This window comes from Adiantum capillus-veneris, chromosome 13 (assembly GCF_014529385.1).
Source record: "Adiantum capillus-veneris isolate H3 chromosome 13, ASM1452938v2, whole genome shotgun sequence".
Classification (NCBI taxonomy): Eukaryota; Viridiplantae; Streptophyta; class Polypodiopsida; order Polypodiales; family Pteridaceae; genus Adiantum; species Adiantum capillus-veneris.
The window spans coordinates 48,162,320-48,184,803 of NC_140943.1; the positions used below are offsets into that span (position 1 = coordinate 48,162,320).

At 40.9% G+C, this 22,484-nt stretch overlaps 1 protein-coding gene across 2 annotated transcripts; it reads right to left on the reverse strand.

Annotated features, from left to right (window-relative positions):
* Positions 1-782: 782 nt before the first annotated feature.
* Positions 783-4,141, reverse strand: LOC147443946 (uncharacterized). Of its 2 annotated transcripts, none has more exons than XM_086526736.1 (6): positions 3,731-4,141; positions 3,216-3,547; positions 2,050-3,129; positions 1,793-1,967; positions 1,391-1,710; positions 783-1,306 (listed from the first exon to the last, which is right to left on the reverse strand). In XM_086526736.1, the coding sequence occupies exons 1-6, from the start codon at positions 3,966-3,968 to the stop codon at positions 1,013-1,015; spliced, it is 2,439 nt and encodes an 812-aa protein (XP_086382862.1). In that variant the 5' UTR covers positions 3,969-4,141; the 3' UTR covers positions 783-1,012. The 2 variants fall into 2 exon arrangements, with proteins under 2 accessions (XP_086382862.1, XP_086382863.1); XM_086526737.1 differs by having other exon boundaries at positions 3,624-3,747.
* Positions 4,142-22,484: the final 18,343 nt, after the last annotated feature.

A 22,484-nucleotide genomic window follows, 5' to 3' on the forward strand; every position in this document is an offset into this window, starting at 1 on the left:
CATTTTATTTGCTTCATAATACAATGAACACACCACCGGTAAGAGAGAACTAGGTATTTTCATTACAATCTTTTCTTCTTCTTCTTGTTTTTGGTCCTCTCTCCCCCTTCTTGCATTCTAGTATGCCCTTAATGTCAAGAAAGAATGTGTGTGTGTGTGTGTGTGTTCGCGCGTGCGGCCTACCTACATCCTCTCCCCCCTTTCTTGCATTCTCGTATGTCCTTAATGTAAAGAGAGAACGTGTGTGTGTGTGTGTGTGTGCGCGTCGCGCACACATCCTACGTGCATAAGTGGGTGCATGCACACTGTGTTTAAGTTTGTTTTGTGGGCTGCAAGATCATATACATGCAAGTTCCATATATAATTTTGCTATGAAAGGCAAGTGGAAGAAACTCAATTGAAAATATATGTGGAGAACCCAACTGAGAGGATATGCGGGGTCCTACTTTAGTTTGCAATCTTTTCTTCTTCTTCTTTTTTTTGGTCCTCTCTCCCCCATCTTGCATTCTAGTGTGCCCTTAATGTCAAGAAAGAATATGTGTGTGTCCGCGCGTGCGCCCTACATCCTCTCCCCCCTTCTTGCATTCTTGTATGTCCTTAATGTAAAGAGAGAATGTGTGTGTGTGTGTGTGCGCGCACGCACACACGTCCATGTTTAAGTTTGTTTTGTGACTGCAAGATCATATACATGCAAGTTCCATATATAATTTTGCTATGAAAGGCATGTGGAAGAAACTCAATTGAAAATATATGTGGAGAACCCAATGTGCAAAAAAGAGAAGGGAAACGCAATTAAAATTTTCACAATATGCCAAACCCTTAATTATTGGAAGGTTAGTCCTTAGGAAGGACCTAAAAGAACAAAGAGCCTTTCCTCTTTTAACGAATAATGAGCTTGTTCGCAGGATTGTTTCTTCTGGATTTCCACTGCAAGAAACTCATCTTGGGGAGATTATAGTCCTTAGGAAGGACTGAAATGAACTGAGAGTAAGTAAGTAAAAAATGAGACATGTCAATGAGGTAATGCAACCTTCAAGCCTTGAGCCTGTTTGTAGCATTGCTTCTTCAGGCTTTCTACTGCATGATGTTTCCTGAAGGCCACGGCTTTGACTGTGGAAATGACAGCCTCTTTGGTTGATTGATCCCCAGATAAAACTCTGGGAGCCAATGCGGAGCAACTCTTTATGTGGCAGGGTTTTTCTGTCCAGCCGTGTCCATGCGCAATGCTGGTAGCCCACAGGAAACGCCCAGAGTAAGGGCTCAACAAGCTTTCACAGAAAGTGGAAGGAGCTTCGCAGATAATGCCCTGCAGATACAGAAGAGATGTAAGTCGATCCCTGTTTAACGGTGTGTGTGTGTGTGTGTGTTGGGTTGGGGGGGATCTTCTTACCTCTGCCATTGCCTTAATCTTCAAGGCTATATCGTTTGTAAGCAATGCAACTTGCCCGCTGAAAACAGTGCTATTGAACAGCAGAGCACAACTGAGCACATGATCGCCATTAGTTGGAGAGACCATACTCTCATAGCTTCCACCATAAGTTGACGGAGCAGAAAGAGGGGAAACAGGTGGTGTCGTTGCCACAGGCAGATTTTCGGATGAACTTTGCACGTGGATCCAGGATGGGAGCTTCACCATGCACGATTCAATCCAATTCAAAGCCTTGCGTTGAGACCTCCCCATGCCTCTCCTGAAATCGAGCTCACTAATAACTGCAAGCAGCTCCCAGTCTTCAATTCCAGAAATGTAAGGAATGGTTAAAAAACCCAATAAAGCTATGCCTTTGGAGCTTACCTATCTTTGGTATGATAAGCCGAACCTCTCTGATACCCTCTAGTTGACGCAACGATTTGAAAGAGTTGGAGTCCAGGAAACAGCTAGCATCTACTACAATATGCCACGATATACGGTGTGACTCTGACCTTGTGGTTCCCTTCAGCCTCCTCAGCATCAGATCCAGATTATGAATCTGTTTGAGATACTATATGTTAGCTAAACACATCAGCTAAAAGTATGTATCACCTCTATCTGATTCATCTTCGAATTCTTACCACAGGAGATGGCCTCTTTGTTATTCGGGTAATGCTGTTCTCCTCCGAAGTACCTGCGGGAGACAAAGGCTTGCAGCCACCATCAGCAGTCAAAGCAAGAAGTTGAAATGGTCTTCTGCTTCCTTCTGTAGCTGCAGAGTGTCGCCTTTCCTGATTCATGCCTTCATCATACGTTCTGTTCATAAATTTTGTAAAATGTTTGCAGCCAAGATCCACAAGTGGGCTGTCATTCTCTTTGTCAGAGACGTACTCGTCAATCCCCTCGACTTGCTTCATTGGGTAGGCAACATTACCTGACTTCTCTTGATGACAGTGGATACTGTATTCTTTGGCACCTTCCCTTGCAAGCTCATAATTAGAGATGCATTCGCTATTATCTGTTGGACCCCTATCTACATCCAAAAGTTTGCCATGAGGTAACAGCGGGGGTGCGGATGGAACCAAGTTGTTCACTAGATACGATAAAGGCATCGGTGGAGCAGATGGAAGAGGACAGGTTTTCCTTTGGTCCTGCAATGGTATTGTAGAGCAAGCTGGTTTGCTAGATGTGACAAGGTTTGGGGGAGGATTTGAACTGGACCGCCGGACCCATAGCTTAGACAAGGAAGCGTTTCCCTCTTCTAGGATCTTTTCTGCCTCAGAATCTGGAGGTTCACATACAGTTAACTCGACCTGATTGTTTCCGCTCTCTTCTTGTTGCCTTTTATCAGCTTCCATGATGATCTCATCTTTGTCGGTATAAGACTGCAAATGAATTTGTACATGCCTTGCTCCGGTTCTTGTCGTCTCAGAGAGGGCCATATACTTTGACTCTTGGGAACGCACGTCTGAGTCTCTTGCCATTAAAGCAATCCTATCATTGAATATAAGAGTGTCTACGTCTGCAGTTTTACCCTCATGTAAAACCTGAGCCCATTTCTCATCATTCAAAATCCAAACAACCTCCTGAATCCTTTCTTTTGAAAGAGACTCTGCTGCAGTCCTGCCCTCTTGTGAAACGTCGGTTGTGTTCTCCTCATTCATAATGCAAGCACCGCTGACTTTATTTAAAGAATTATCTGTAAACCCAGACCCTTGACCCTGCATTGCATTGCATCGAAGTCAGCTCCTCAATGCAGTAACCACATATAATCAGTACTGTGTATAACTGCATAAGAGAGACTTACAGTGTTCTGCTCTTGATTGGCATGGATATCGTCACATTTGGTAGAACAGTCGGGCTGCGACATAGTGCCAGCATTGAGCGCCTGGAAAGCTTTGCTTGATTCCATAGTTGTCGTTGAACCTGTAGGTCCTTGCTCCTTAAATTTGGTGCAATCCAAAGGTGAATCACTGTTGTCTGAGTGTTCCTCACTGGATGTTGAGTTTTGTAGGGGGCGAGGACGCCATTGAACCGAATATAACCGGGAGGAAGCCCCAAGCTTAAACGAGTCTCCTTCTTTTGCTATCACAGGAACCAAAGGCAGTGCCTGCTCGCCATTAATCCATGTCCCGTGAACTGTGTACAAAGAAAACGATTTCAGCAAGGAACGTTTACCAGCAGCACCATCAAACTTCAGACTCAACAGCCTCACCAGCATCTGCTCACCCTCCTTTGTACACAAGGATGTCGAAATTCAAGACGTTAACCTACGTAAGCTCACTTCAAAGACATGGAGAAAGATGAAATGCAGATGCTTACTTGAGTCAAGATCTGTAAGGAGGATTTCGCGGGAACCAGGGAGAACCTGAATTTCAAGATGGTGCCTGCTGACGCTAGGGTGAGTAACCATGAGATCGCAATTTGTATGGCGACCGAGCACAATGCTGTCCAGATTGTGGAGGCACATGCTCTCCAAAAGCACGCCATCCTTAAAGACTGACAAGAAAGGCAAGTCTGGCTCCGGAAACTTCCGTGTTGACGATCCTGTCGAAGCCATGCTTCAGATGACTTCTACGGGGAGGAAAATGAGCAAGAACGGCCGGAGAGCATCTGTGTTTTGCGGGCTATGGCGGAGATGGAGAGCGCGAAGTAGGTGTTGAGCTGAAATGAAGTATGGCTAGGTGCGCCAGTGACCGTTGTGTTCGAGTCAAAAATACTCTCTCTGAAACGGCTCCATTTTTTTGCCAGCCGAAATTCGGAAAGCCCGCGACTGTTAGCTTCTAAGGTTGTGGTCACGCGAGCCACAAGTTTTTCATGACAAATAACTATGGACAACTTTGCTTTTGCTGTGCCTTTTGTGTGCTCATGCGTGCAGAAGTAGGCATTGTGTCTGGTAATCTAGCATCTGATAGTCTAGCTCAATGCAGCAACTAGTGGACCCTTGTACAGAGAGGAGAGAGAGTATCTATGTTGGAGTCAGGGAGAGTGGCTACAACATTCACTCCCATGAAAATTAAGCAACAATTGAAAAATTATTTAATGAATTCGCCGGCAACCTTGTGCAACTATGTCGAAATTGGCATAGTTACAAAACGTTATGTGTAGCTCTACTAAGCCAATCACTTTGTTGTGCATGACCATGAATCAGGCATAGTTATGCATCAAGATTACTGATAATTATGCATTGTGTGACCACCACCTAAGGTAGCGTTCAAACTACACCCCCCCCCCCCCTACGTGCTCAATTTGCTGACAAAGAGTGAGCTCCTATCCTAGAGACCATTGATAAAAAGGCTTTTTTGGACCAATCCACGATGCAAGCTTTTGTCGGCACTATTCCCTTGACTTGGTTGATGCTTATCGGCTCTATGTACGTGTAAATAACCCCTTCACTCAAAATAGCATTGTATGAATTGTGAACACCTCCCCTTATTTATGTACTAGCTCGCGCGCCCCGCCTACCGGCGGGCCTCGCTCGCTCTTACCACCTCACTCTGTATATGTTTGAGTGTGTGTGCATCTTTATACATCTCTCAATGGCACACACACGATCGAAACTTTACATAAAAAAATAGTTTACATTATTGCCAAAAAGGCTCAGGAACATATCTGCATAGCACTCTTAGTCGTGCTATTTCATTAGGATCAAGATATTGAGCTGGAGCTCTACAAACTTCTCTTAAATCAACTTTTTGAACCCAACTCAAGTAAATCTTGTAATGACAAATCATCCCAAGCTCTTGCTTTAAGAGCATTAGCCTAATGTTGGGAAAGAAATAGGGATCAAGCAACTTGATGTAAATCGTGTCCAACTCTTCATCTATATATGACCCCCAAACAATGTAGTTTTTCTCAATCACTTCCCATGCCCATTGCCATCCCCGTTCAGCAGGTAACAAATTTTCTTCAAAGGCATCAATAATAAAATTTTTTACACTTGGAAAAATATTCACAATTTCGTGGGCCATTTAATTGGCTGCAAGAAAAGAAAATAACATTAGTACTCAAAGCTTAAAATGTGTGTGTGTGTGTGTGTGTGTGTGTGTGTGAGAGAGAGAGAGAGAGAGAGAGAGAGAGAGAGAGATCAACATGGCCACTTAAACACTTTAAAAAAGTATAAGCACAATACAAATACTTCAATTATTGATTGTCATGCCAAAAAGTGTCAAGAGCTTCATTAGGTCAAAGTCTTTACAACATTCCAATTTTTTTGCTTGCAACGACTCATATTCTACTCTATAATTGGACGGTTCAGGATCGCTCTAATATACCCCATTGATAAACTTCACAATTAATTTCAAAATTTCAAACTCTTCATCCGAAATGTAAGATTTGTGATTGTGATATATCTTTCGACTGAATATCACAACCACAAACATTGACATAATAAATATCAACCATATGTAGTTCTTGTAGGACTCTCATTAATTTTATTTCGCTCAATATTTGTGACACTTTGCATAGTGAAATGCTTAACCGTCCACATTTTCCATACCACCCATCAGCATATGAATACACCCAATGATGCCACCAACACCATGTACCATATCTTTGACAAATGTACTCTTCCTTAACTTTCAAATATATAGTCATTCTTATATGTATTGGGAGAATAGCCAATACATCATGACCCATATTAACCTACATTAGCAATTCACAAATCTCTCTCTCTCTCTCTCTCTCTCTCTCTCTCTCTCTCTCTCTCTCTGTGTGTGTGTGTGTGTGTGTGTGTGTGTGTGTGTGTGTGTGTGTGAGAGAGAGAGAGAGAGAGAGAGAGAGAGAGAGAGAGATTAACCTATCTAGTAGATAAAAACCCACTTCAATAAGCCACCAATAACTAAAAAAATATGGTACTTAGCATGCATAGACAATGGATCAAAGTGTTTGATTATCTAGAGAAGTTGAGCCTACGACACACTCTACTTGGAACTCTCAAGATCCAAGGTCCGATACGTCGAACACTGCGACCGAGGCGTCGAGGTGATTCACCCAAAGAATAGATTCTAAACATCCATTCATTCACTCCATAGGGACCATATGAAAAGTTGCAATTGAGAGGCCGTTGCATACCTAACTCTCGTATAGTGATTTGCATATCATCTATATCAAACTCTATGTGATAATAACCTACAACACTTCTAAAATATTGTGCTTCATATAATGCCAAGACAAAATGTCTGCAATAATATTGAAGTCTGCAATGAAAATAACAACCAACCATTCAGACATAAAAAGTAACAACACATTTAACATCATATGGATTCAAATTCAAGCTATACGCACCGAAGGATCTTAAAATCCTCGATAATATGAACAATATCCTCAGCATGTGCAGGACCCCTCCACAATGGAGGATCTAGAAAAAATGTAACACGTGTAGACATACAAAATGAAGGCCACAAAGTTCTCATTTTTTGTAAAAGTAAGTAGATAATATTTTACATTTACATACCTCTAATATAAGTAGGTACATCATTGAGGGTGTACGAAACCATGATGTATCGTGCCATTCTTTATCTGCTCTAACAGCACAGATTTTGAAGTTTAAGAGGAACAAAGACCAAATAGAATAAAGAAGACTTTGACGATCATGCCGTAGAGAACCATGTCCTTCTTTCTTTTGTTTTAGTGAAGGATTTAAGAGAGAGAGAGAGAGAGAGAGAGAGAGAGAGAGAGAGAGAGAGAGAGAGAGAGAGAGAGAGGAATGAAAGCAATTCAACAGACTTTGAAATTTTACAACTTCACAAAGAGACAATACAAAACAGTTATTCAAAGTGTAGCCTTCGAGAGACCACATTAGGGATTCTATAAGTCCAAGGACCTATGTTGTATATGTTTTGCAAGATACGGGGTGGTGTTTCAATTTGAGTAAATATCCTCAACCGATATGGTGTAGTGTGGTCTCCAGCAACCCCCACCTGTTGTGCATTGACTGGCCTCTCGTCACTCACAAACCAAATATTAACTTGAATTTGACGATGCTCGTGGTTCGAAGAAAAGGCAACATGATAATATCCAAGAACTTCCATGGACATATCTCTTCCTAAGTATAGCATTTCATAAACGCCTACGATGATAAAACCGCGATAAGAGTGATCTCTGCAAAGGCATCCATGAATTATGTAGAGCAATAAAAGCTTAAAACTACGAATATACCATATATAAAAACTCTTACAGTATAATATGAGTTTGATCAAATAAGATCACCAAAAACATAGCAAGAACTCTTCCCCTCCATTGCGGTGGATCTTCAAGAGAGTAAGTCAATGTATAAGCCAATCTTCTCAAGAAAATAATAGGTCAAGGTAATAAACTAATTTAAAAAAGAAGATAAATACCTCGAATGAATTCAGTGATGTGACCCACTACATAGGAGGCACTGCATCGAGGATCCATCTGTGGGCAATACTTTGATCTAAGAGATATGAATAAAATTTAACATCAAGTGTGTCTGACTTTAAGTGAGAGCTACAATGTCAATTTGAACTTATTGTTATGAGCTTGCTAGTTGTAATACATCCTTGAATACAATGTTTGGAGTGTAATAACACTCCGCTTGAGTGTTTTCAGTATTGACAACAATCCTCATAGAAGCTGCACTTCGTACACGTGACATTGCAACATACAACTGTCCATGAGAGAAGATCGATGATGCAAGATATAGACCAAGAATTCCAAGTGTTTGTCCTTGTGCTTTGTTGATAGTCATCCCAAAAGCAAGCCTGATTGGAAATTGACGACGCTTCATTTGAAATGGAAGCCCTTGTTGGTTTCCAATAATAAAGTCAATCCTTGGAAGAAAAACTCTCTCTCCAATATTCGATCCTGTAACTATCTCTGCCTCAATTACCTTATGATGAAATTTCTTGCATATCAACCTGGTTCCATTGCATAATCCACGTCTTGGATCCAAATTTCGCAGCAACATGATATGAGCATTTTCTTTCAAGACTAAAGCATGAGGTGGAAAACCACCACCAAGAGTAAGGCTATTAAGATATTCAATTGTGTACAAATGTGTGTTTTCCTCTGACATACAAATTGAATCTGCACTCAGATACTCTTTGCAATCTCCATGCATTCTTTGCAATGCATAGTCATTAATTAAATCCACCTCTTTATTCCGCGGAGCAAGTATTTCTCGATCTCTGAAAAAAGTTGCATGATCTTGCACATGACACAAATCTCCATATATAAAGCTTAGAAGATCTGCCAAACTATTTCCTGGAAGCATCATGTGTGAAGGTATTTTGACTCTGTCTAAATCTCCTCCATCATCCATAACCCCATTGCCAATATCAAGCACCCAACGGGAAAAACTTTGTTGAAGTGAATTTGAACCGCAATCAAGTATACGCATATTTCTAGTAAGCCTCAATATCTTCGTATATTTCCATATGTGAGAATGACACAACGAAGCATTTACAATGTTTGTACGACTACCTTTTGGTACAACAGGTAGTATTTGTCGAAAGTCGCCTCCAAGCAAAATGACTTTTCCACCAAACAAAGTATCTCGCTGCATAATATCTCTTAAAGTTCTGTCCACTGCTTCAAATGCATAGCGATGTGTCATAGGAGCTTCATCCCATATAAGTAAAGTTGCATTCCTTAGAAGTTCTGCAAGTTGACTATTTACCTTTATATTGCAAGTTACTTCAGAGTGAAGCTCCAAAGGTATCTTAAACCTAGAATGAGCAGTTCTTCCATTACTCAAAAGTAAAGCTGCAATACCCGAGGATGCACATGCAAGAGCAACTCTACAACTTCCTCGCACTCGTGAAAGAAGTACATTATATAAGTAATTCTTTCCTGAGCCACCATGACCATCTAGGAAAAATACCTTCCCTGAATGTGTGTCAACAGCTTGTAGCACTTGGTGGTAAGCATCTCGTTGATCCTCATTTAAGGAAGTCTCCATACAATATGCTATACTACACTGTTCATCAACGTTGAACATTGTTTCTTCAGCCATAACACCATTTTCACTTAAGAATACCATGGTTGAGTCTATTGCAGGCAACATATAATCGCAAAGCCTCTTGCCGTGTTGTTGCAAAAAGCATTCTATATGAAGCAAAGCTTGATTTTTTGCCACATCAAATCGCACGCTTGCATCTGAAATACGCATCCTTAGGGCATAAACATAGTCCTCACAAAATTCGGTACAAAACCTGTCCCAAAGAGTAGCCGGATGAAGTGGCTCACAAAAGACTAATATGATTGCAAACAGTTGTCTCAACTGCATTCCATTTTGAAAAAAAGATGCCTCTTGGAGGCAAAGTGACCATTCTTCATCATCTTGCAATAATCCTCTAGCTATACATGCCTCCTTGTATGTATCATAAATGTGACCATCATACATCCGCAAGTCTTCAAAAGACTTACATCCCTTGCAAATATTGAGAAGCATTCGTAGGTAATAAACCTCACCAGCAGTAGGGAAAATATTATACATTCTCCCAATAGAAACACCCTGTTGTCGTGGTCCAGGAGACCATGTCTTTCGACTTTTATTTCATACCCAACCATTTGGAAAGTCAGTATATGTGAAGCTATTTGCTTCTGGATAGTTTTGATTTGCAACAAACCATTCTGTCAAGGTAGTTTTTTTATTTTGCTCATTATCCAGCAAATGTGATACATCATCATCATCTTGAAATGTAACCATATTCTGCAATGGAAGGTGTACTTGCAATCGTTGAATAGCTGGCCTTTCACTATGCATGTCGAAGCCAAATATTCTCCACATAGCCTCAGATGAAGAAACATAATGTGCATTAAGATAAATCTTGATCTCATCAGTAGCTCCTTCACAATCTTGAAGAACAATAGTGGCTCGATCATGTCCCTTGTAGACATACTTATAAAGATATTTCACGGCAGTGACAGTTGAGCAGATCTCCACATTAATATGGGCTTGGTATCTTAGTGATAAGAGGGGGCTATAAGGTACAACCCAACGATTATCTAAATTGTAATTTTTAGACAGAACAAACCTTCCATCATCTCGTCTCATGTACACAGGATATCCACTTTCATTTACATTTGTAGACGTAGAAAATGTTCGTGGAAACTTAAATCTACACTTTCCATCAACCATACATGGAGAATTTGGGTTCAAAGGACCACATGGCCCATGAACATTACAACGACTCACTACATCAAATAATTCTGGAAACACATTCTTGTTAGGGAGCTCTGCACAAACCAACTTGTCATAGTGTAATGTATCTATGGGTTTATATTCGGATGCAAGTATCAACAATATATGAGCATGAGGAAGACCTCTCTTCGATGACCTCTCTTCTGAAACTCAATCACTGAAACATGTCCAATCACCTCCCCAAACATGGTTTGCTTGATAAGTAAATGCATCATATCTTGGAACTTCTGATAAAACACTCGTATAGTCAGATCAGGACGATCAACATCACTTTGTCCAGGTAGTAATGCATCATCTATTTCCTTCCATCGTGGATTACATGTGAATGTGATGAAGAGATCCGGTTTACCCCTACTACGAACAATTGCCATTGCATCTTGAAATAGTTGGCACATATATCTTGGACCTCCAACAAAAGATGAAGGCAAAACAATTCTACGACCAACATTTTGACCTTCAGCCCTCTCTAAGCTATCTCTAGCCTCAACCATGTCCACCAATCCTTGGTACACTTCACCACGAAGTGTTTTTTGGTTATTTCGCATCCACAAAAGCCGTGACTCCTCTAGAGTACTATAAGCATCCACGACATACTGTTGTAATAGCCTACCCCCTCGAAGAAGACACTCCACGGTATCATCTCTTATTTGTAAGCGAAAGGCATAATATTGCTTTTGACTCATTTTTTTTTTCCATCGGTAGTCTGTAAATAAAGATGCCACCCATCCTCTCCACTTGGAAATAATAAAACATACAATAAGGACATGTAAGCTTGATGCATACTGGAGATTCTTTTCAAGCCCCCATGTCGCAAATTCAGTACAATGTCGCGATAGACAATATTTCTATAATCCCCTTGTCTTGGCATAATTGCAGTAACCTCTGAACCCCTTGGAGCAAGATATTGCCAACCATCACAACGATGCTCCGCAATAACCATCCTCATATTGGGTACAATAGCATCTCTAGACAAAGAAGCAGCAGATTGTAGAGCATTTGCATAGGGATTTACTCTATGCATCATCAATTGTAGACACTCTAGAATACTACGATCTAAATTTGAAACATGATGCAATCTATTGTTCAACTCATGTTCGGTATCAAAAAAAATATAATTGTGCAAAGCGTGGAACTTCATTTTGTCCTTCAGCAGGCGCTAAAGAACCAATGCTATGATAGACAGAGCCATGAACCTTAAAAGTGTATACACCCCTCCCACCATAATTAATAGTCTCATTGATATGGGCACCAAGAGACACAAATGCCAATGCATTATTGTATCCCCGAATGTTTTGTAAGAACTGTCTACTTCTTGTTGTGGTTGAGCTCATCAAATCTTTCAATTCATTTGGTGGCTCATTCAAAGGAAGTAATCGAACTCTTCCATCAGAGCAACAATATTTACCCACAAATATTTGGATAGTCTTTACTTCATCCTTCCATGCCTTTGCTCCACATTTGGAGCAAACAAAATCTAAGCTTTCTAAGTTGTGCAACACACACTTTTTGGATAGAACTGGTGCCATAGACTTGTGATGTAAAAGGAGAGACGTTGGATATTCAAAGCGAATGGACAAACAATGCTTTTCTACTTTAGAATAGTTTCCCTCTACTATGTTCATTGTTGTCCCAACATTCATGGCTTCAGAGTTTCCTTCATGTACATCATGTATGCTCTGCCTTTCATTGCACTCCAATAAAGTTCCAATAGTACTTTGTAGTGCATGCCTTGTTCTCTCTCGTTGTATTTGGCGCCTCGCCTTTCGCGAATCATCACACAGTCGACTCCGTCGTGCCTGACCAGGTGATAATATGCGTGGTCCAGATACCATCTATGAAATCAAGTACAGATAGATCTCATATTATAATATAATCTACTAAAAGGACATTCTTATGCATAATAGAAAATCGATATAAAAAGGAACATCTAATTATATCCTCTAACCTAAATACATTTGACACATTGATAGTGACTCAATTAAAAAGTACAGTTTGATGAAGATACAACATAACATTACATATTTCTACCATAAGTAGGACTAATTACATTTGACACAACGGCTTGACTCAATTAAAAAGAACAGTTTGATGAAGATACATCAAAACATTACATACTTCTACCATTAGTAGGATTAGTAGGATTAGGTCGTTGAGAAACTTGACACTGCTTTGGTCGAACTAATCTAGCCAAAGCACTTAATTTATTTGAGGTAGCTCGGATATCTGAAAGTCTTGAACCTTGAACCTTTGTCAAAGCACCGAGCTTGTTGACAATACTTCTCAATCCTGGCACGATTTGTCGTGGATTATTGTCTTGCATTCGTCCTTTTGATTCACGTTGACTCCGCAAAGCCTCTTTTCGAAGATTCTCAATAGATGCCAATATCATCTTTTGAGAATCCTCAACTTTGGAAAGTTTCTCTCTCATGTATGCCTCACTCTCTAGTCTCTGCAAGTTTGATGTTTTTGTCTCTTCTCGCAATTTCCATAGTATCCCACTTTCGATCTCCAATGCAGAGCTTAAAGTTTCAACCACATCCGAGACATTGGTTTGCATTGTCTCCATCCTTGAGCAGGAGGCTTTGATCTCTAGCAAGGTTTCAATAATTTTCTTCTTCGAATTCCACTCGACATTTTGAGCTGCTCTCTTTGCCGCACGCACGTTTCGAATACGAAGAGATGAAAGTATCTCCCGTTCATTAGCAGATGCACTATTCCTCCCGACATTTCGAGCTGCTCTCTTTGCTGCACGCACATTGTGAATAGTAGGAAGAGATGACGGTATCTCTTCTTCACCCGCTAATGCACTTACAGCTATCCCAGAAGATATCAAGCCGTTGGTTGCAATAGCCAATGGAATGGCACAACTAATCTCCATTTTACTGTACAGAAAAACCTAAAGTGGTTGCAAAGAGAAATGTGACAACCAAAGAGAAGTTTTGAATGCTTGTAAATTAAAAAGTAACCCTCGTAGAATATTCACTTTTTAAGTGCCTGCTATTTTAGAATTAAAAAAATACATAATCTCTATCCAGTCTAGATGTGAAAAACAACAAAGGATTGCATGAGAAGTGGAAAACAAACCAAAATGCTCATGAATCACTTTTGTTCAGTAGATAAAAGTTTTGCTCAATACATAATCAACCCCATCTACATTTGAAAATGGGAAAAGAGCGTTTAGCACTGGGACGCTTGAAAATAGTCTCCTTATGATTCTCTATCTTATCAAGTCCTACAATGCTCTTTAGCGCATTAATTTTGCTATAAGCTTCAGATATAGAACAACAACCTAACTCAGAATCAAGGTAGAGGGCATCTGAGTATCCCATCTTTACTCGAATCTGCAAAAGGCGTAGGTTGCGAAACCATTGACTCGGATCATTATGGATTCTTACAAACACCTGGTGAAAGGGTGTTCCATCTCGAGTCATGGAAGTGCGGTCGTAGGTTCTCCAAGCTTGTTCTATAGTAACACCCGGAAAGAAACCTCGAACAATGCTTTGAAAGAAGTCAGCTTTGTTTTCCGGAGAGTAGTGAATCATTATATGATTCATTACTATCTCCATCGCTTCCAATCCATGACCAAAACATTCAGCAGATACGCTAGGTGCCATAAAGTTACTAAGAAAAAAGAGAGAGACATTGTAAGTGTAGTTGCTCTAGGACTTCATCCACAAAACTTGACTTTACAATATGTCTCTTTAAATAAGTCTGTTTCTAGGTCTGTTTACTATCCCTCTCTCTCCCTTTCCATCTCCCTCTCTATCCAACCCTCTATCCAGGGCCTTTTTGAAATCTATAATGGTAATTTCATGTGATCTTCTATCCATGTGGTCACCTTTTGGTGATCAAACTATGGATAATCTCACATCACAATTACCAAACTCGGCACGATCTTTTGAAACTATTCGTATGAGAGTGACAAACTGGTTATGTTGACTATCATTGGAATAGCATAGCTAGATTTGGAGGGCCTCTCATTAGATAGAACCTTTAATACTTCCATAGACAGGACCCAAAAAAACTCTTTCTTATTAGGGTGAAGACAAAGATACCATCTTAGTTCAGTATGAAGGCCTTCTTGGGATTGCCTTTTGAGTATCATGCCTTGATTTTCAAGACTATGCAAGAATCTCTAAGGTCTATTGGAATTGCTCTAGGCATTTACGTCAAGCCCGAGATCTTTGGAAACCCTCTCTATGACACTAAAATCTACATCTTTGGATGGAATTGTTACTCACATTTACCTCTCCCTATGTCCCTCCCTCCCTCCCTCTCTCTCGCTTATCTTTAATTTTATTCACTTTGGTCTTTTTCTTCTCTCTCTCTCTCTCTCTCTCTCTCTCTCTCTCTCTCTCTCTCTCTCTCTCTCTCTCTCTCTCTCTCTCTCTCTCTCTCTCTCTTTGTTTGTGTGTATTTGTGTGTGGTTATTTGGCATTTTCAACTTTTTGTCTCTCTATGTGTGTTTGTGTGTGTTCTCTCTCTCTCTCTCTCTCTCTCTCTCTCTCTCTCTCTCTCTCTCTCTCTCTCTCTCTCTCTCTCTCTCTCTTTGTTTGTATGTGTATAAGTACCCTTCAAACTCGGTTCATTTTCAACTCTTTGTCTCTCTAAGTGTGTTTGTGTGCATTTTCTCCCTCAGTTCATTTTCAACTCTTTGTCTCTCTAAGTGTGTTTGTGTGTGTTTTCTCCCTCTCTCTCCCTCTCTCTCTCTCTCTCTCTCTCTTTGTCTGTGTGTGGTTGTGTAGCATGCACACGTGTATGTGTGTGACTAACCTTCAAACTCAGTTCATTTTCAACTCTTTCTCTCTCTGTGTGTGTGTGTGTGTGTGTGTGTGTGTGTGTGTGTGTGTGTGTGTGTGTGTGTGTGTGTGTGTGTTGGTAGTTCACGCCTACCAGTTTAGGATCCCATAGTACTTTTATCTTACCATTTTATCATTTTGTCATTTCATTTTGTTACTCTGACTCTGTATCAGATTCAACACATTGTAACCCTCTGGTCTCATATGTCATTTTGGCCTTTTGAAGACATCTACGTAACATTTCATTTCATTTTATTTCTCGCTTTTAACACCCAGAGATGGTATCAGATTCACAGTTTTGTAACAGTTTGGTCTCATAGGTTATCTTGGCCTTTTGACCTAATTGTGAAGATTGGTAGAACATTTCATTTCTTTCTCTCTATCTTCACATTTTTTCTAACAGTTTGGTCTCATAGGTTATTTTGGCCTTTTGACCTAATTTACCTAAGTTCAGGTCAAAACATTCACAATATTGTAGTTGTAACAAATTGGTCTCATAGATCATTTCATTTCATTTCTTTCTCTACTATGTAGCTATGGGGCTAAATAGCAGAGAGTACAACAGAGGATTTGAGCCATACTCTCGAAATCTAGAGTGCAAATGAGGATGAGGTAATAGCAGTAGTATTTTTGTTCTAGTCTTTTAGCACCCAGACATGGTATTAGATTCACAGTTTTAGCTCTGTGTGTGTGTGTGTGGTCTCATAGGTCATTTTGGCCTTTTAAAGATGATATAGACGTTAATATAACCTAATTTACCTAATTTTAGGTCAAAACATTCACAATTTTGTAACAAATTGGTCTCATACATTAGTAAAACATTTCATTTCATTTCATTTCTTTCCATCTATCTTCACAATTATGTAACAGTTTGGTCTCATAGCTTATCTTGGCCTTTTGACCTAATTGTGAAGATTAGTAGAACATTTCATTTCTTTCTCTCTATCTTCACATTTTTTCTAACAGTTTGGTCTCATAGGTTATTTTGGCCTTTTGACCTAATTTACCTAAGTTCAGGTCAAAACATTCACAATATTGTAATTGTAACAAATTGGTCTCATAGATCATTTCATTTCATTTCTTTCTCTACTATGTAGCTATGGGGCTACATAGCAGAGAGTACAACAGAGGATTTGAACCATACTCTCGAAATCTCGAGTGCAAATGAGGATGAGGATGGATTCTAGTAATAGCAGTAGTATTTTTGTTCTAGTCTTTTAGCACCGAGACATGGTATTAGATTCACAGTTTTAGCTCTGTGTGTGTGTGTGTGTGGTCTCATAGGTCATTTTGGCCTTTTAAAGACGACAATATAACATTTCTGAGCCATCTTCTCTCGATATCTAGAGTGAGAATGAGGATGGATTATAGTAGTTGTGGTAGTATTTTCTACTTGTTTAGCACCTAGACATGGTATCAGATACACAATTCTGTAACAGTTTGGACTCATAGTTGATTTTGGCCTTTTGAAGACGTTAATATAACCTAATTTACCTAAGCTTTTAGCACCCAAACATGGTATTAGATTCACAGTTCCCGCTCTCTCTCTCATAGTTTTGTAACAATTTGGACTCATAGTTGGCCTTTTGAAGACGTTAATATAACCTAATTTACCTAAATTTAGGTAAATTAGCAAAACATGCATTCGTAGAACATTTCATTTCTTTCGATCTTTCTTCACAATTATGTAACAGTTTGGTCTCATAGAACTTTTAGCTTTTTGAAAACGTTAATATCAATTTATTTCTGTCTCTCTATCTTGTATTTTGAAGACGTTAATATAACCTAATTTACCTAAGCTTTTAGCACGCAAACATGGTATTAGATTCACAGTTCTCTCTCTCTCTCTCTCTCTCTCTCTCTCTCTCTCTCTCTCTCTCTCTCTCTCTCTCTCTCTCTCTCTCTCTCTGGTCTCATAGGTCATTTTGGCCTTTTAAAGACGTTAATATAACATTTCTGAGACATCTTCTCTTGATATCTAGAGTGCAAATGAGGATGGATTATAGTAGTAGTAGTAGTATTTTCTAGTTTTTTAGCACCCATACATGGTATCAGATACACAGTTTTGTATCAATTTGGACTCATTTTGATTTGTCATAGGTCATTTTGGCCTTTTAAAGACGATAATACAACATTTCTGAGCCATCTTCTCTCGATATCTAGAGTGCAAATGAGGATGGATTATAGTAGTTGTGGTAGTAGTTTCTACTTGTTTAGCACCTAGACATGGTATCAGATACACAGTTTTGTAACAGTTTGGACTCATAGTTGATTTTGGCCTTTTGAAGACGTTAATATAACCTAATTTACCTAAGCTTTTAGCACCCAAACATGGTATTAGATTCACAGTTCCTGCTCTCTCTCTCTCTCTCTCTCTCTCTCTCTCTCTCTCTCTCTCTCTCTCTCTCTCTCTCTCTCTCTCTCTCTCTCTGGTCTCTAAAGCATCTTCTCTTGATATCTAGCTAGAGTGAAAATGAGGATGGATTATAGTAGCAGTAGTAGTATTTTCTAGTTTTTAAGCACCCAGACATGGTATCAGATACACAGTTTTGTAACAGTTTGGACTCCTATATAACCTAATTTACCTAAGCCTTTAGCACGCAAACATGGTATTAGATTCACAGTTTTCGCTCTCTCTCTCTCTCTCTCTCTCTCTCTCTCTCTCTCTCTCTCTCTCTCTCTCTCTCTCTCTCTCTCTCTCTCTCTCTCTCTCTCTCTCTCTCTGGTCTCATAGGTCATTTTGGCCTTTTAAAGACGTTAATATAACATTTCAATTTCAATTGATTTCATTTCTTTCCATTACATTAACCTACCTTACTAAAACATCTCTCTCTCTCTCTCTCTCTCTCTCTCAAATAATCAACAAATCAAATAATTAAATAATTAAATTGAAAAATAATTAAGCCAACACATTTTACCTGGCTACACTAACTGATTGAACTGCTCAACACAACACGACTCCACTCTCCTTGGCTTGTGCACTTGCTGCCAACAATAAACATATAAATTTTTAAGAGAGAGCTCTCTGCCATATTGTATGTGTCTCAAAAAAAAAACACACACACACACATATGGAGTCAGTGATGAAGACCAGTGCTGTAGTTCCCTTGCCTATTGCCTAATAAAAAAGAAAGAAGACGCAGCTTGAGCATGCATAGAGAGAGAGAGAGAGAGAGAGAGAGAGAGAGAGAGAGAGAGAGAGAGAGAGAGAGAGAGAGAGAGAGACGTCGGCATGCTTCTGCGGTGGCGACTCTCTGCAACCTGCGATGGCAGTGGCGGAGCTCAACGTGCCCAACATGAGGAGGCAGTGGCGTGTGTGCCAATGCCATGGCGGGAGCAGGATGGAGAGAGAGCGGCTGTTGCCGGAGCAGGAGGGAGCATCTGAGGCAGTGGCGTGTGCGCATCTGCAGCAAGGCAAGAGCATGACGGAGAGAGAGCGGCTGTTGCCGAGGAGGAGGGAGCATCTGCAGCAAGGCGGGAGCAGGACGGAGAGAGAGCGACTGTTGCCGAGCAGGAGGGAGTAGGACGGAGAGAGAGCGGGACGGAGAGACTGAGTAGCAAGGCGGGAGCAGGATCTCTCATACACTTAGGCATGCGCCATCCTTCTCATAGGATCGAGAGGATGCGCTGCTCTCGCACGGAACCTTGACTCTCCCCGCTCTCTTGAGTTCCCCCTATAGTGCCCTCTACAGCAGTACACGGCTCCCTCTCGCGCTCACATGCAACCTAACACTCGCATTCCCCAATGCGGAGAGAGAGCGGGACGGAGAGACTAAGCTAGATTGCCGCTGCAGCGCCAAGCTTGATGCCACTCCATCTTCAAAGTTGACGCAACTGCAACATCATTGCGTGTGTGTGTGTGTGAAGCCTCATGCAGTCACCTGTCCGAAGGTTGCCATGTCAAGCTCAGCATCATTAGGCAGACGCAGCTAGCATGATTGCATGTGTGTGTGAAGCTTCTGCGCGTTCTCGCCTGTCCGAAGGCTGCCATGTAGCGCTCAGCATTAGGCAGATTTTCCGATGCACGAAGCTCCCTACGACGTGTGGAGGGACACTGCTGTGCTGAGGGACAGTGGCGTGAAGGGGGGGGAGGTAGTGAGAGAAGCAAGTACATGCAAGCAAAGGGGTGGGAGACCATACCAAGCCCTCCTCAGGCCTCTGCGTCTTCTTCTCTCTCTCTCTCTCTCTCTCTCTCTCTCTCTCTCTCTCTCTCTCTCTCACAGCAAGGAATGTAGCGTTCGTCGCTTGTAGTGTAGCTAATCTTAATGTAGCGCTCTTCTGACGTTCTTCTACGTACTTGAATGTACTTCAAGTTTATGCAGAGCCGCCCTCCAGCGTAGCGCCGCCATTTAAATCTTTTTTATAGATTAACTGAGAACGTAATTTTTTTTGTTCCTTAGCTTAGAACTCGCAGAAGCTTACACGTGGCATGGAAACTCCTCCGCCATTAGAACTCGCAGAAGCTTACACGTGGCATCGAAACTCCTCCGCCATAATATGTTTTATAGATATGTTAGAGGGGGGTGGGGTTTTTTTTAATAGGTCCACAATGTAAAGATAACATGTATATCAGGGTATTATTAATAACCTCTTAAACACACATGATATAGGGAGCTTTGAAAAAAAATAATATGCGAGAGTTATATTAGAAAGAGCTCAAAATCACATTTTTTGTGAGGTAGAGTGTGATAAAAGAGGGTGCATAGGGCAAAAAAGTAGAGGGGCATTTATTGATAAGCTTTAATGCTTTCAAAAAGATGGGCATGCATAGTAGATGCTTTGGTAAGATGTTCTTGGATGACATCCATCTCAATTAATAGAGCCTTGACAACATCCACTAGCTCCCCTCCCCACCCTAGGATAGGCTTGAGGAATGCATCCACGTGCTCAACAGGGATGCCTTCACATTTCTTTTATTTAGAAGCCACGTATCTTTCAAGATGGCATAACCATACTAGTATCTGACTGTGCAGTTGAGTTTTAGCTTCACATATCATCAAATATCTAATATCTAACCAACCCAAATTTTCTCATATTAAACTGATCATTTAATATGGGATAATAAATGGGAACAAGGGTTAGAATATAGACATGTGCTTACGGATCTATCTCAACACGTGGCCAATGGTAAAGGGGCCCAAATGAGAGATGGTCTGTCAAAGAGCAAGGTTAACTAATGAAGCTTAAAAGACCTTAGGGTTAGCTTCATTAAAGACCTCCAATGGTTAGTGTTAAAAGTCCTTTGACCTTAAGCAAACTAGGGTTGAGCATGAGGTGGGAACCCGACCTAAACTTAAGCAAGCTAGGGTTGTGCTTGAGGTGGGAACCTTAAGCAAGCTAGGGCTATGCTTGAGGTGGGAACCTTAAGCAAGCTAGGGATGTGCTTGAGGTGGGAACCCGACCTAAACTTAAGCAAGCTAGAGCTGTGCTTGAGGTGGGAACCCGACCTAAACTTAAGCAAGCTAGGGCTGTGCTTGAGGTGGGAACTCCCTAAGGTGCTTGTCATGCTTGATGACTAAGGTACTTGAGGTACTTGTCACATTTTATGAGGAAGTTGCTTGAGAAGCTTCCTATGCATGGGGGGTAAGATGCTTGAGTCAAAAAGAGAACCTACACACTTAATGAGGAAGTTGCTTGAGAAACTTCCTATGCATAAAAATCTCAAAGTTAGGGGAATTCTAAAAGAGCACATGGGACACATGTCAGACTGTCACTAAGCTTAACCACATGGGGTGCTTGAATGCTATTGGTTGGGCTAAAGAGGGGTCCAATGAGCTTCTACTTCCATCTAACAAATATCTAGATATTTTCAAGCTCTCTCTCTCTGAGGGGTAAGGAGGACACTTGTCAAAAGACTACTCATGTACTTGACTGCATGTTGCATGTGATTGGCTAGGGGGAGAGGAGTCCAATGAGCTTGCAACATGCAGAAAGGTCACCACTCGCCCAAAGCAAGGAGGGGGGGTGCTAGGGGGATATACTTCACACACATACTCATTTGCAAGGCCATTCTCACTTGGTGAAAGTTGAGGAACACCACCTCCTTCTCCAAGCTTGTGAGAGTGAAAGCCTACACCAACACTCTTGGCTATGGAATGCAAATCCAACCAAGAGTCATGCTTCAATGCTTAAGCTTGCCATCTTCTCCATCTTCATTACTATGCTATTGTGTATGCTAGCAAGAAGAGTAATGTTAAGTGAGGAACTATTTCTTTATCCTATGGAATGTTTCTTCTTCCTCTTCCCTATCCTCATTCCCCACTAGCTCTCTACACCTTCGAAGGTGTTTGAGGCCTTGGGACTGAGGCTTGGGATATTTAATGCTTTCTTCAAGTTTATGTTATGCTTGTGATGCATGAAGCTTTCCATCTTCCTAGGTTACAAGGAACACAAAGATTGTATTGTACCAAGTCTCTCTTCATGGGAGAAACTATAATACAAATGCCTATTGGAGGGGGGACCGGCTCCATATGAATCCGGTCCTCAACTTCTCTAAACTCTCTCTCTCTTGCAAAAGTATAGTTCATGCCAAGTTAACTAAGCACCATGTTTATGTTTCTACCATCAATTAAGTTCAACCGCTGTCAGGAGTTTTTTAGAGCAAGGGATTGCGCATATGTACATATACATGCATGGTGCATCAAATAAAGAATTGCCCATTTTTTAGAGCTAGGTGGTTACATGGGGCCCACATGTGTACAGGTAGGACAGGGTGTACATAGTGCATCGATTTTCACTATTAACAGTACCACTGTGTTTTTTCTACAATAAGGAGGAGTTGGTAGCGCGTAAAACTTCTTGAGGAAGCTATCCGCGCACTACAAGAGGCTATTCATATTAGCGACGCTCACACAACGACGCTCAAAAAAAATTTTCCCGGCGTCGCTATGAGCGTCGCAAATTTACAAGTAAATTTGCGACGCTCATAGCGACGCCGACTGGGCTAAAAAAATAACAGAGAGCGCCCAAAAACTCAGATCTCAGATCTGAGTTTTTCGGCGCCCTCAAGCAAGGAGCAGGTAACGCTCTCCCTCCCTCTCTCTCTCTCTCTCTTTCTTCTCCACACACACACACACACACACACACACACACACACGAGGAGAGGAAG

What these genes read in the sequence shown, in the direction of transcription:
- LOC147443946 (XM_086526736.1), bottom strand. Translation starts at nt 3,968, where the DNA reads ATGGCTTCGACAGGATCGTCAACACGGAAGTTTCCGGAGCCAGACTTG. An exon ending in CCTTACAGATCTTGACTCAA is followed by an intron (nt 3,548 to 3,730) that starts GTAAGCATCTGC and finishes CTTTGTACACAG; the next exon opens with TTCACGGGACATGGATTAAT. An exon ending in CCAATCAAGAGCAGAACACT is followed by an intron (nt 3,130 to 3,215) that starts GTAAGTCTCTCT and finishes AATGCAATGCAG; the next exon opens with GGTCAAGGGTCTGGGTTTAC.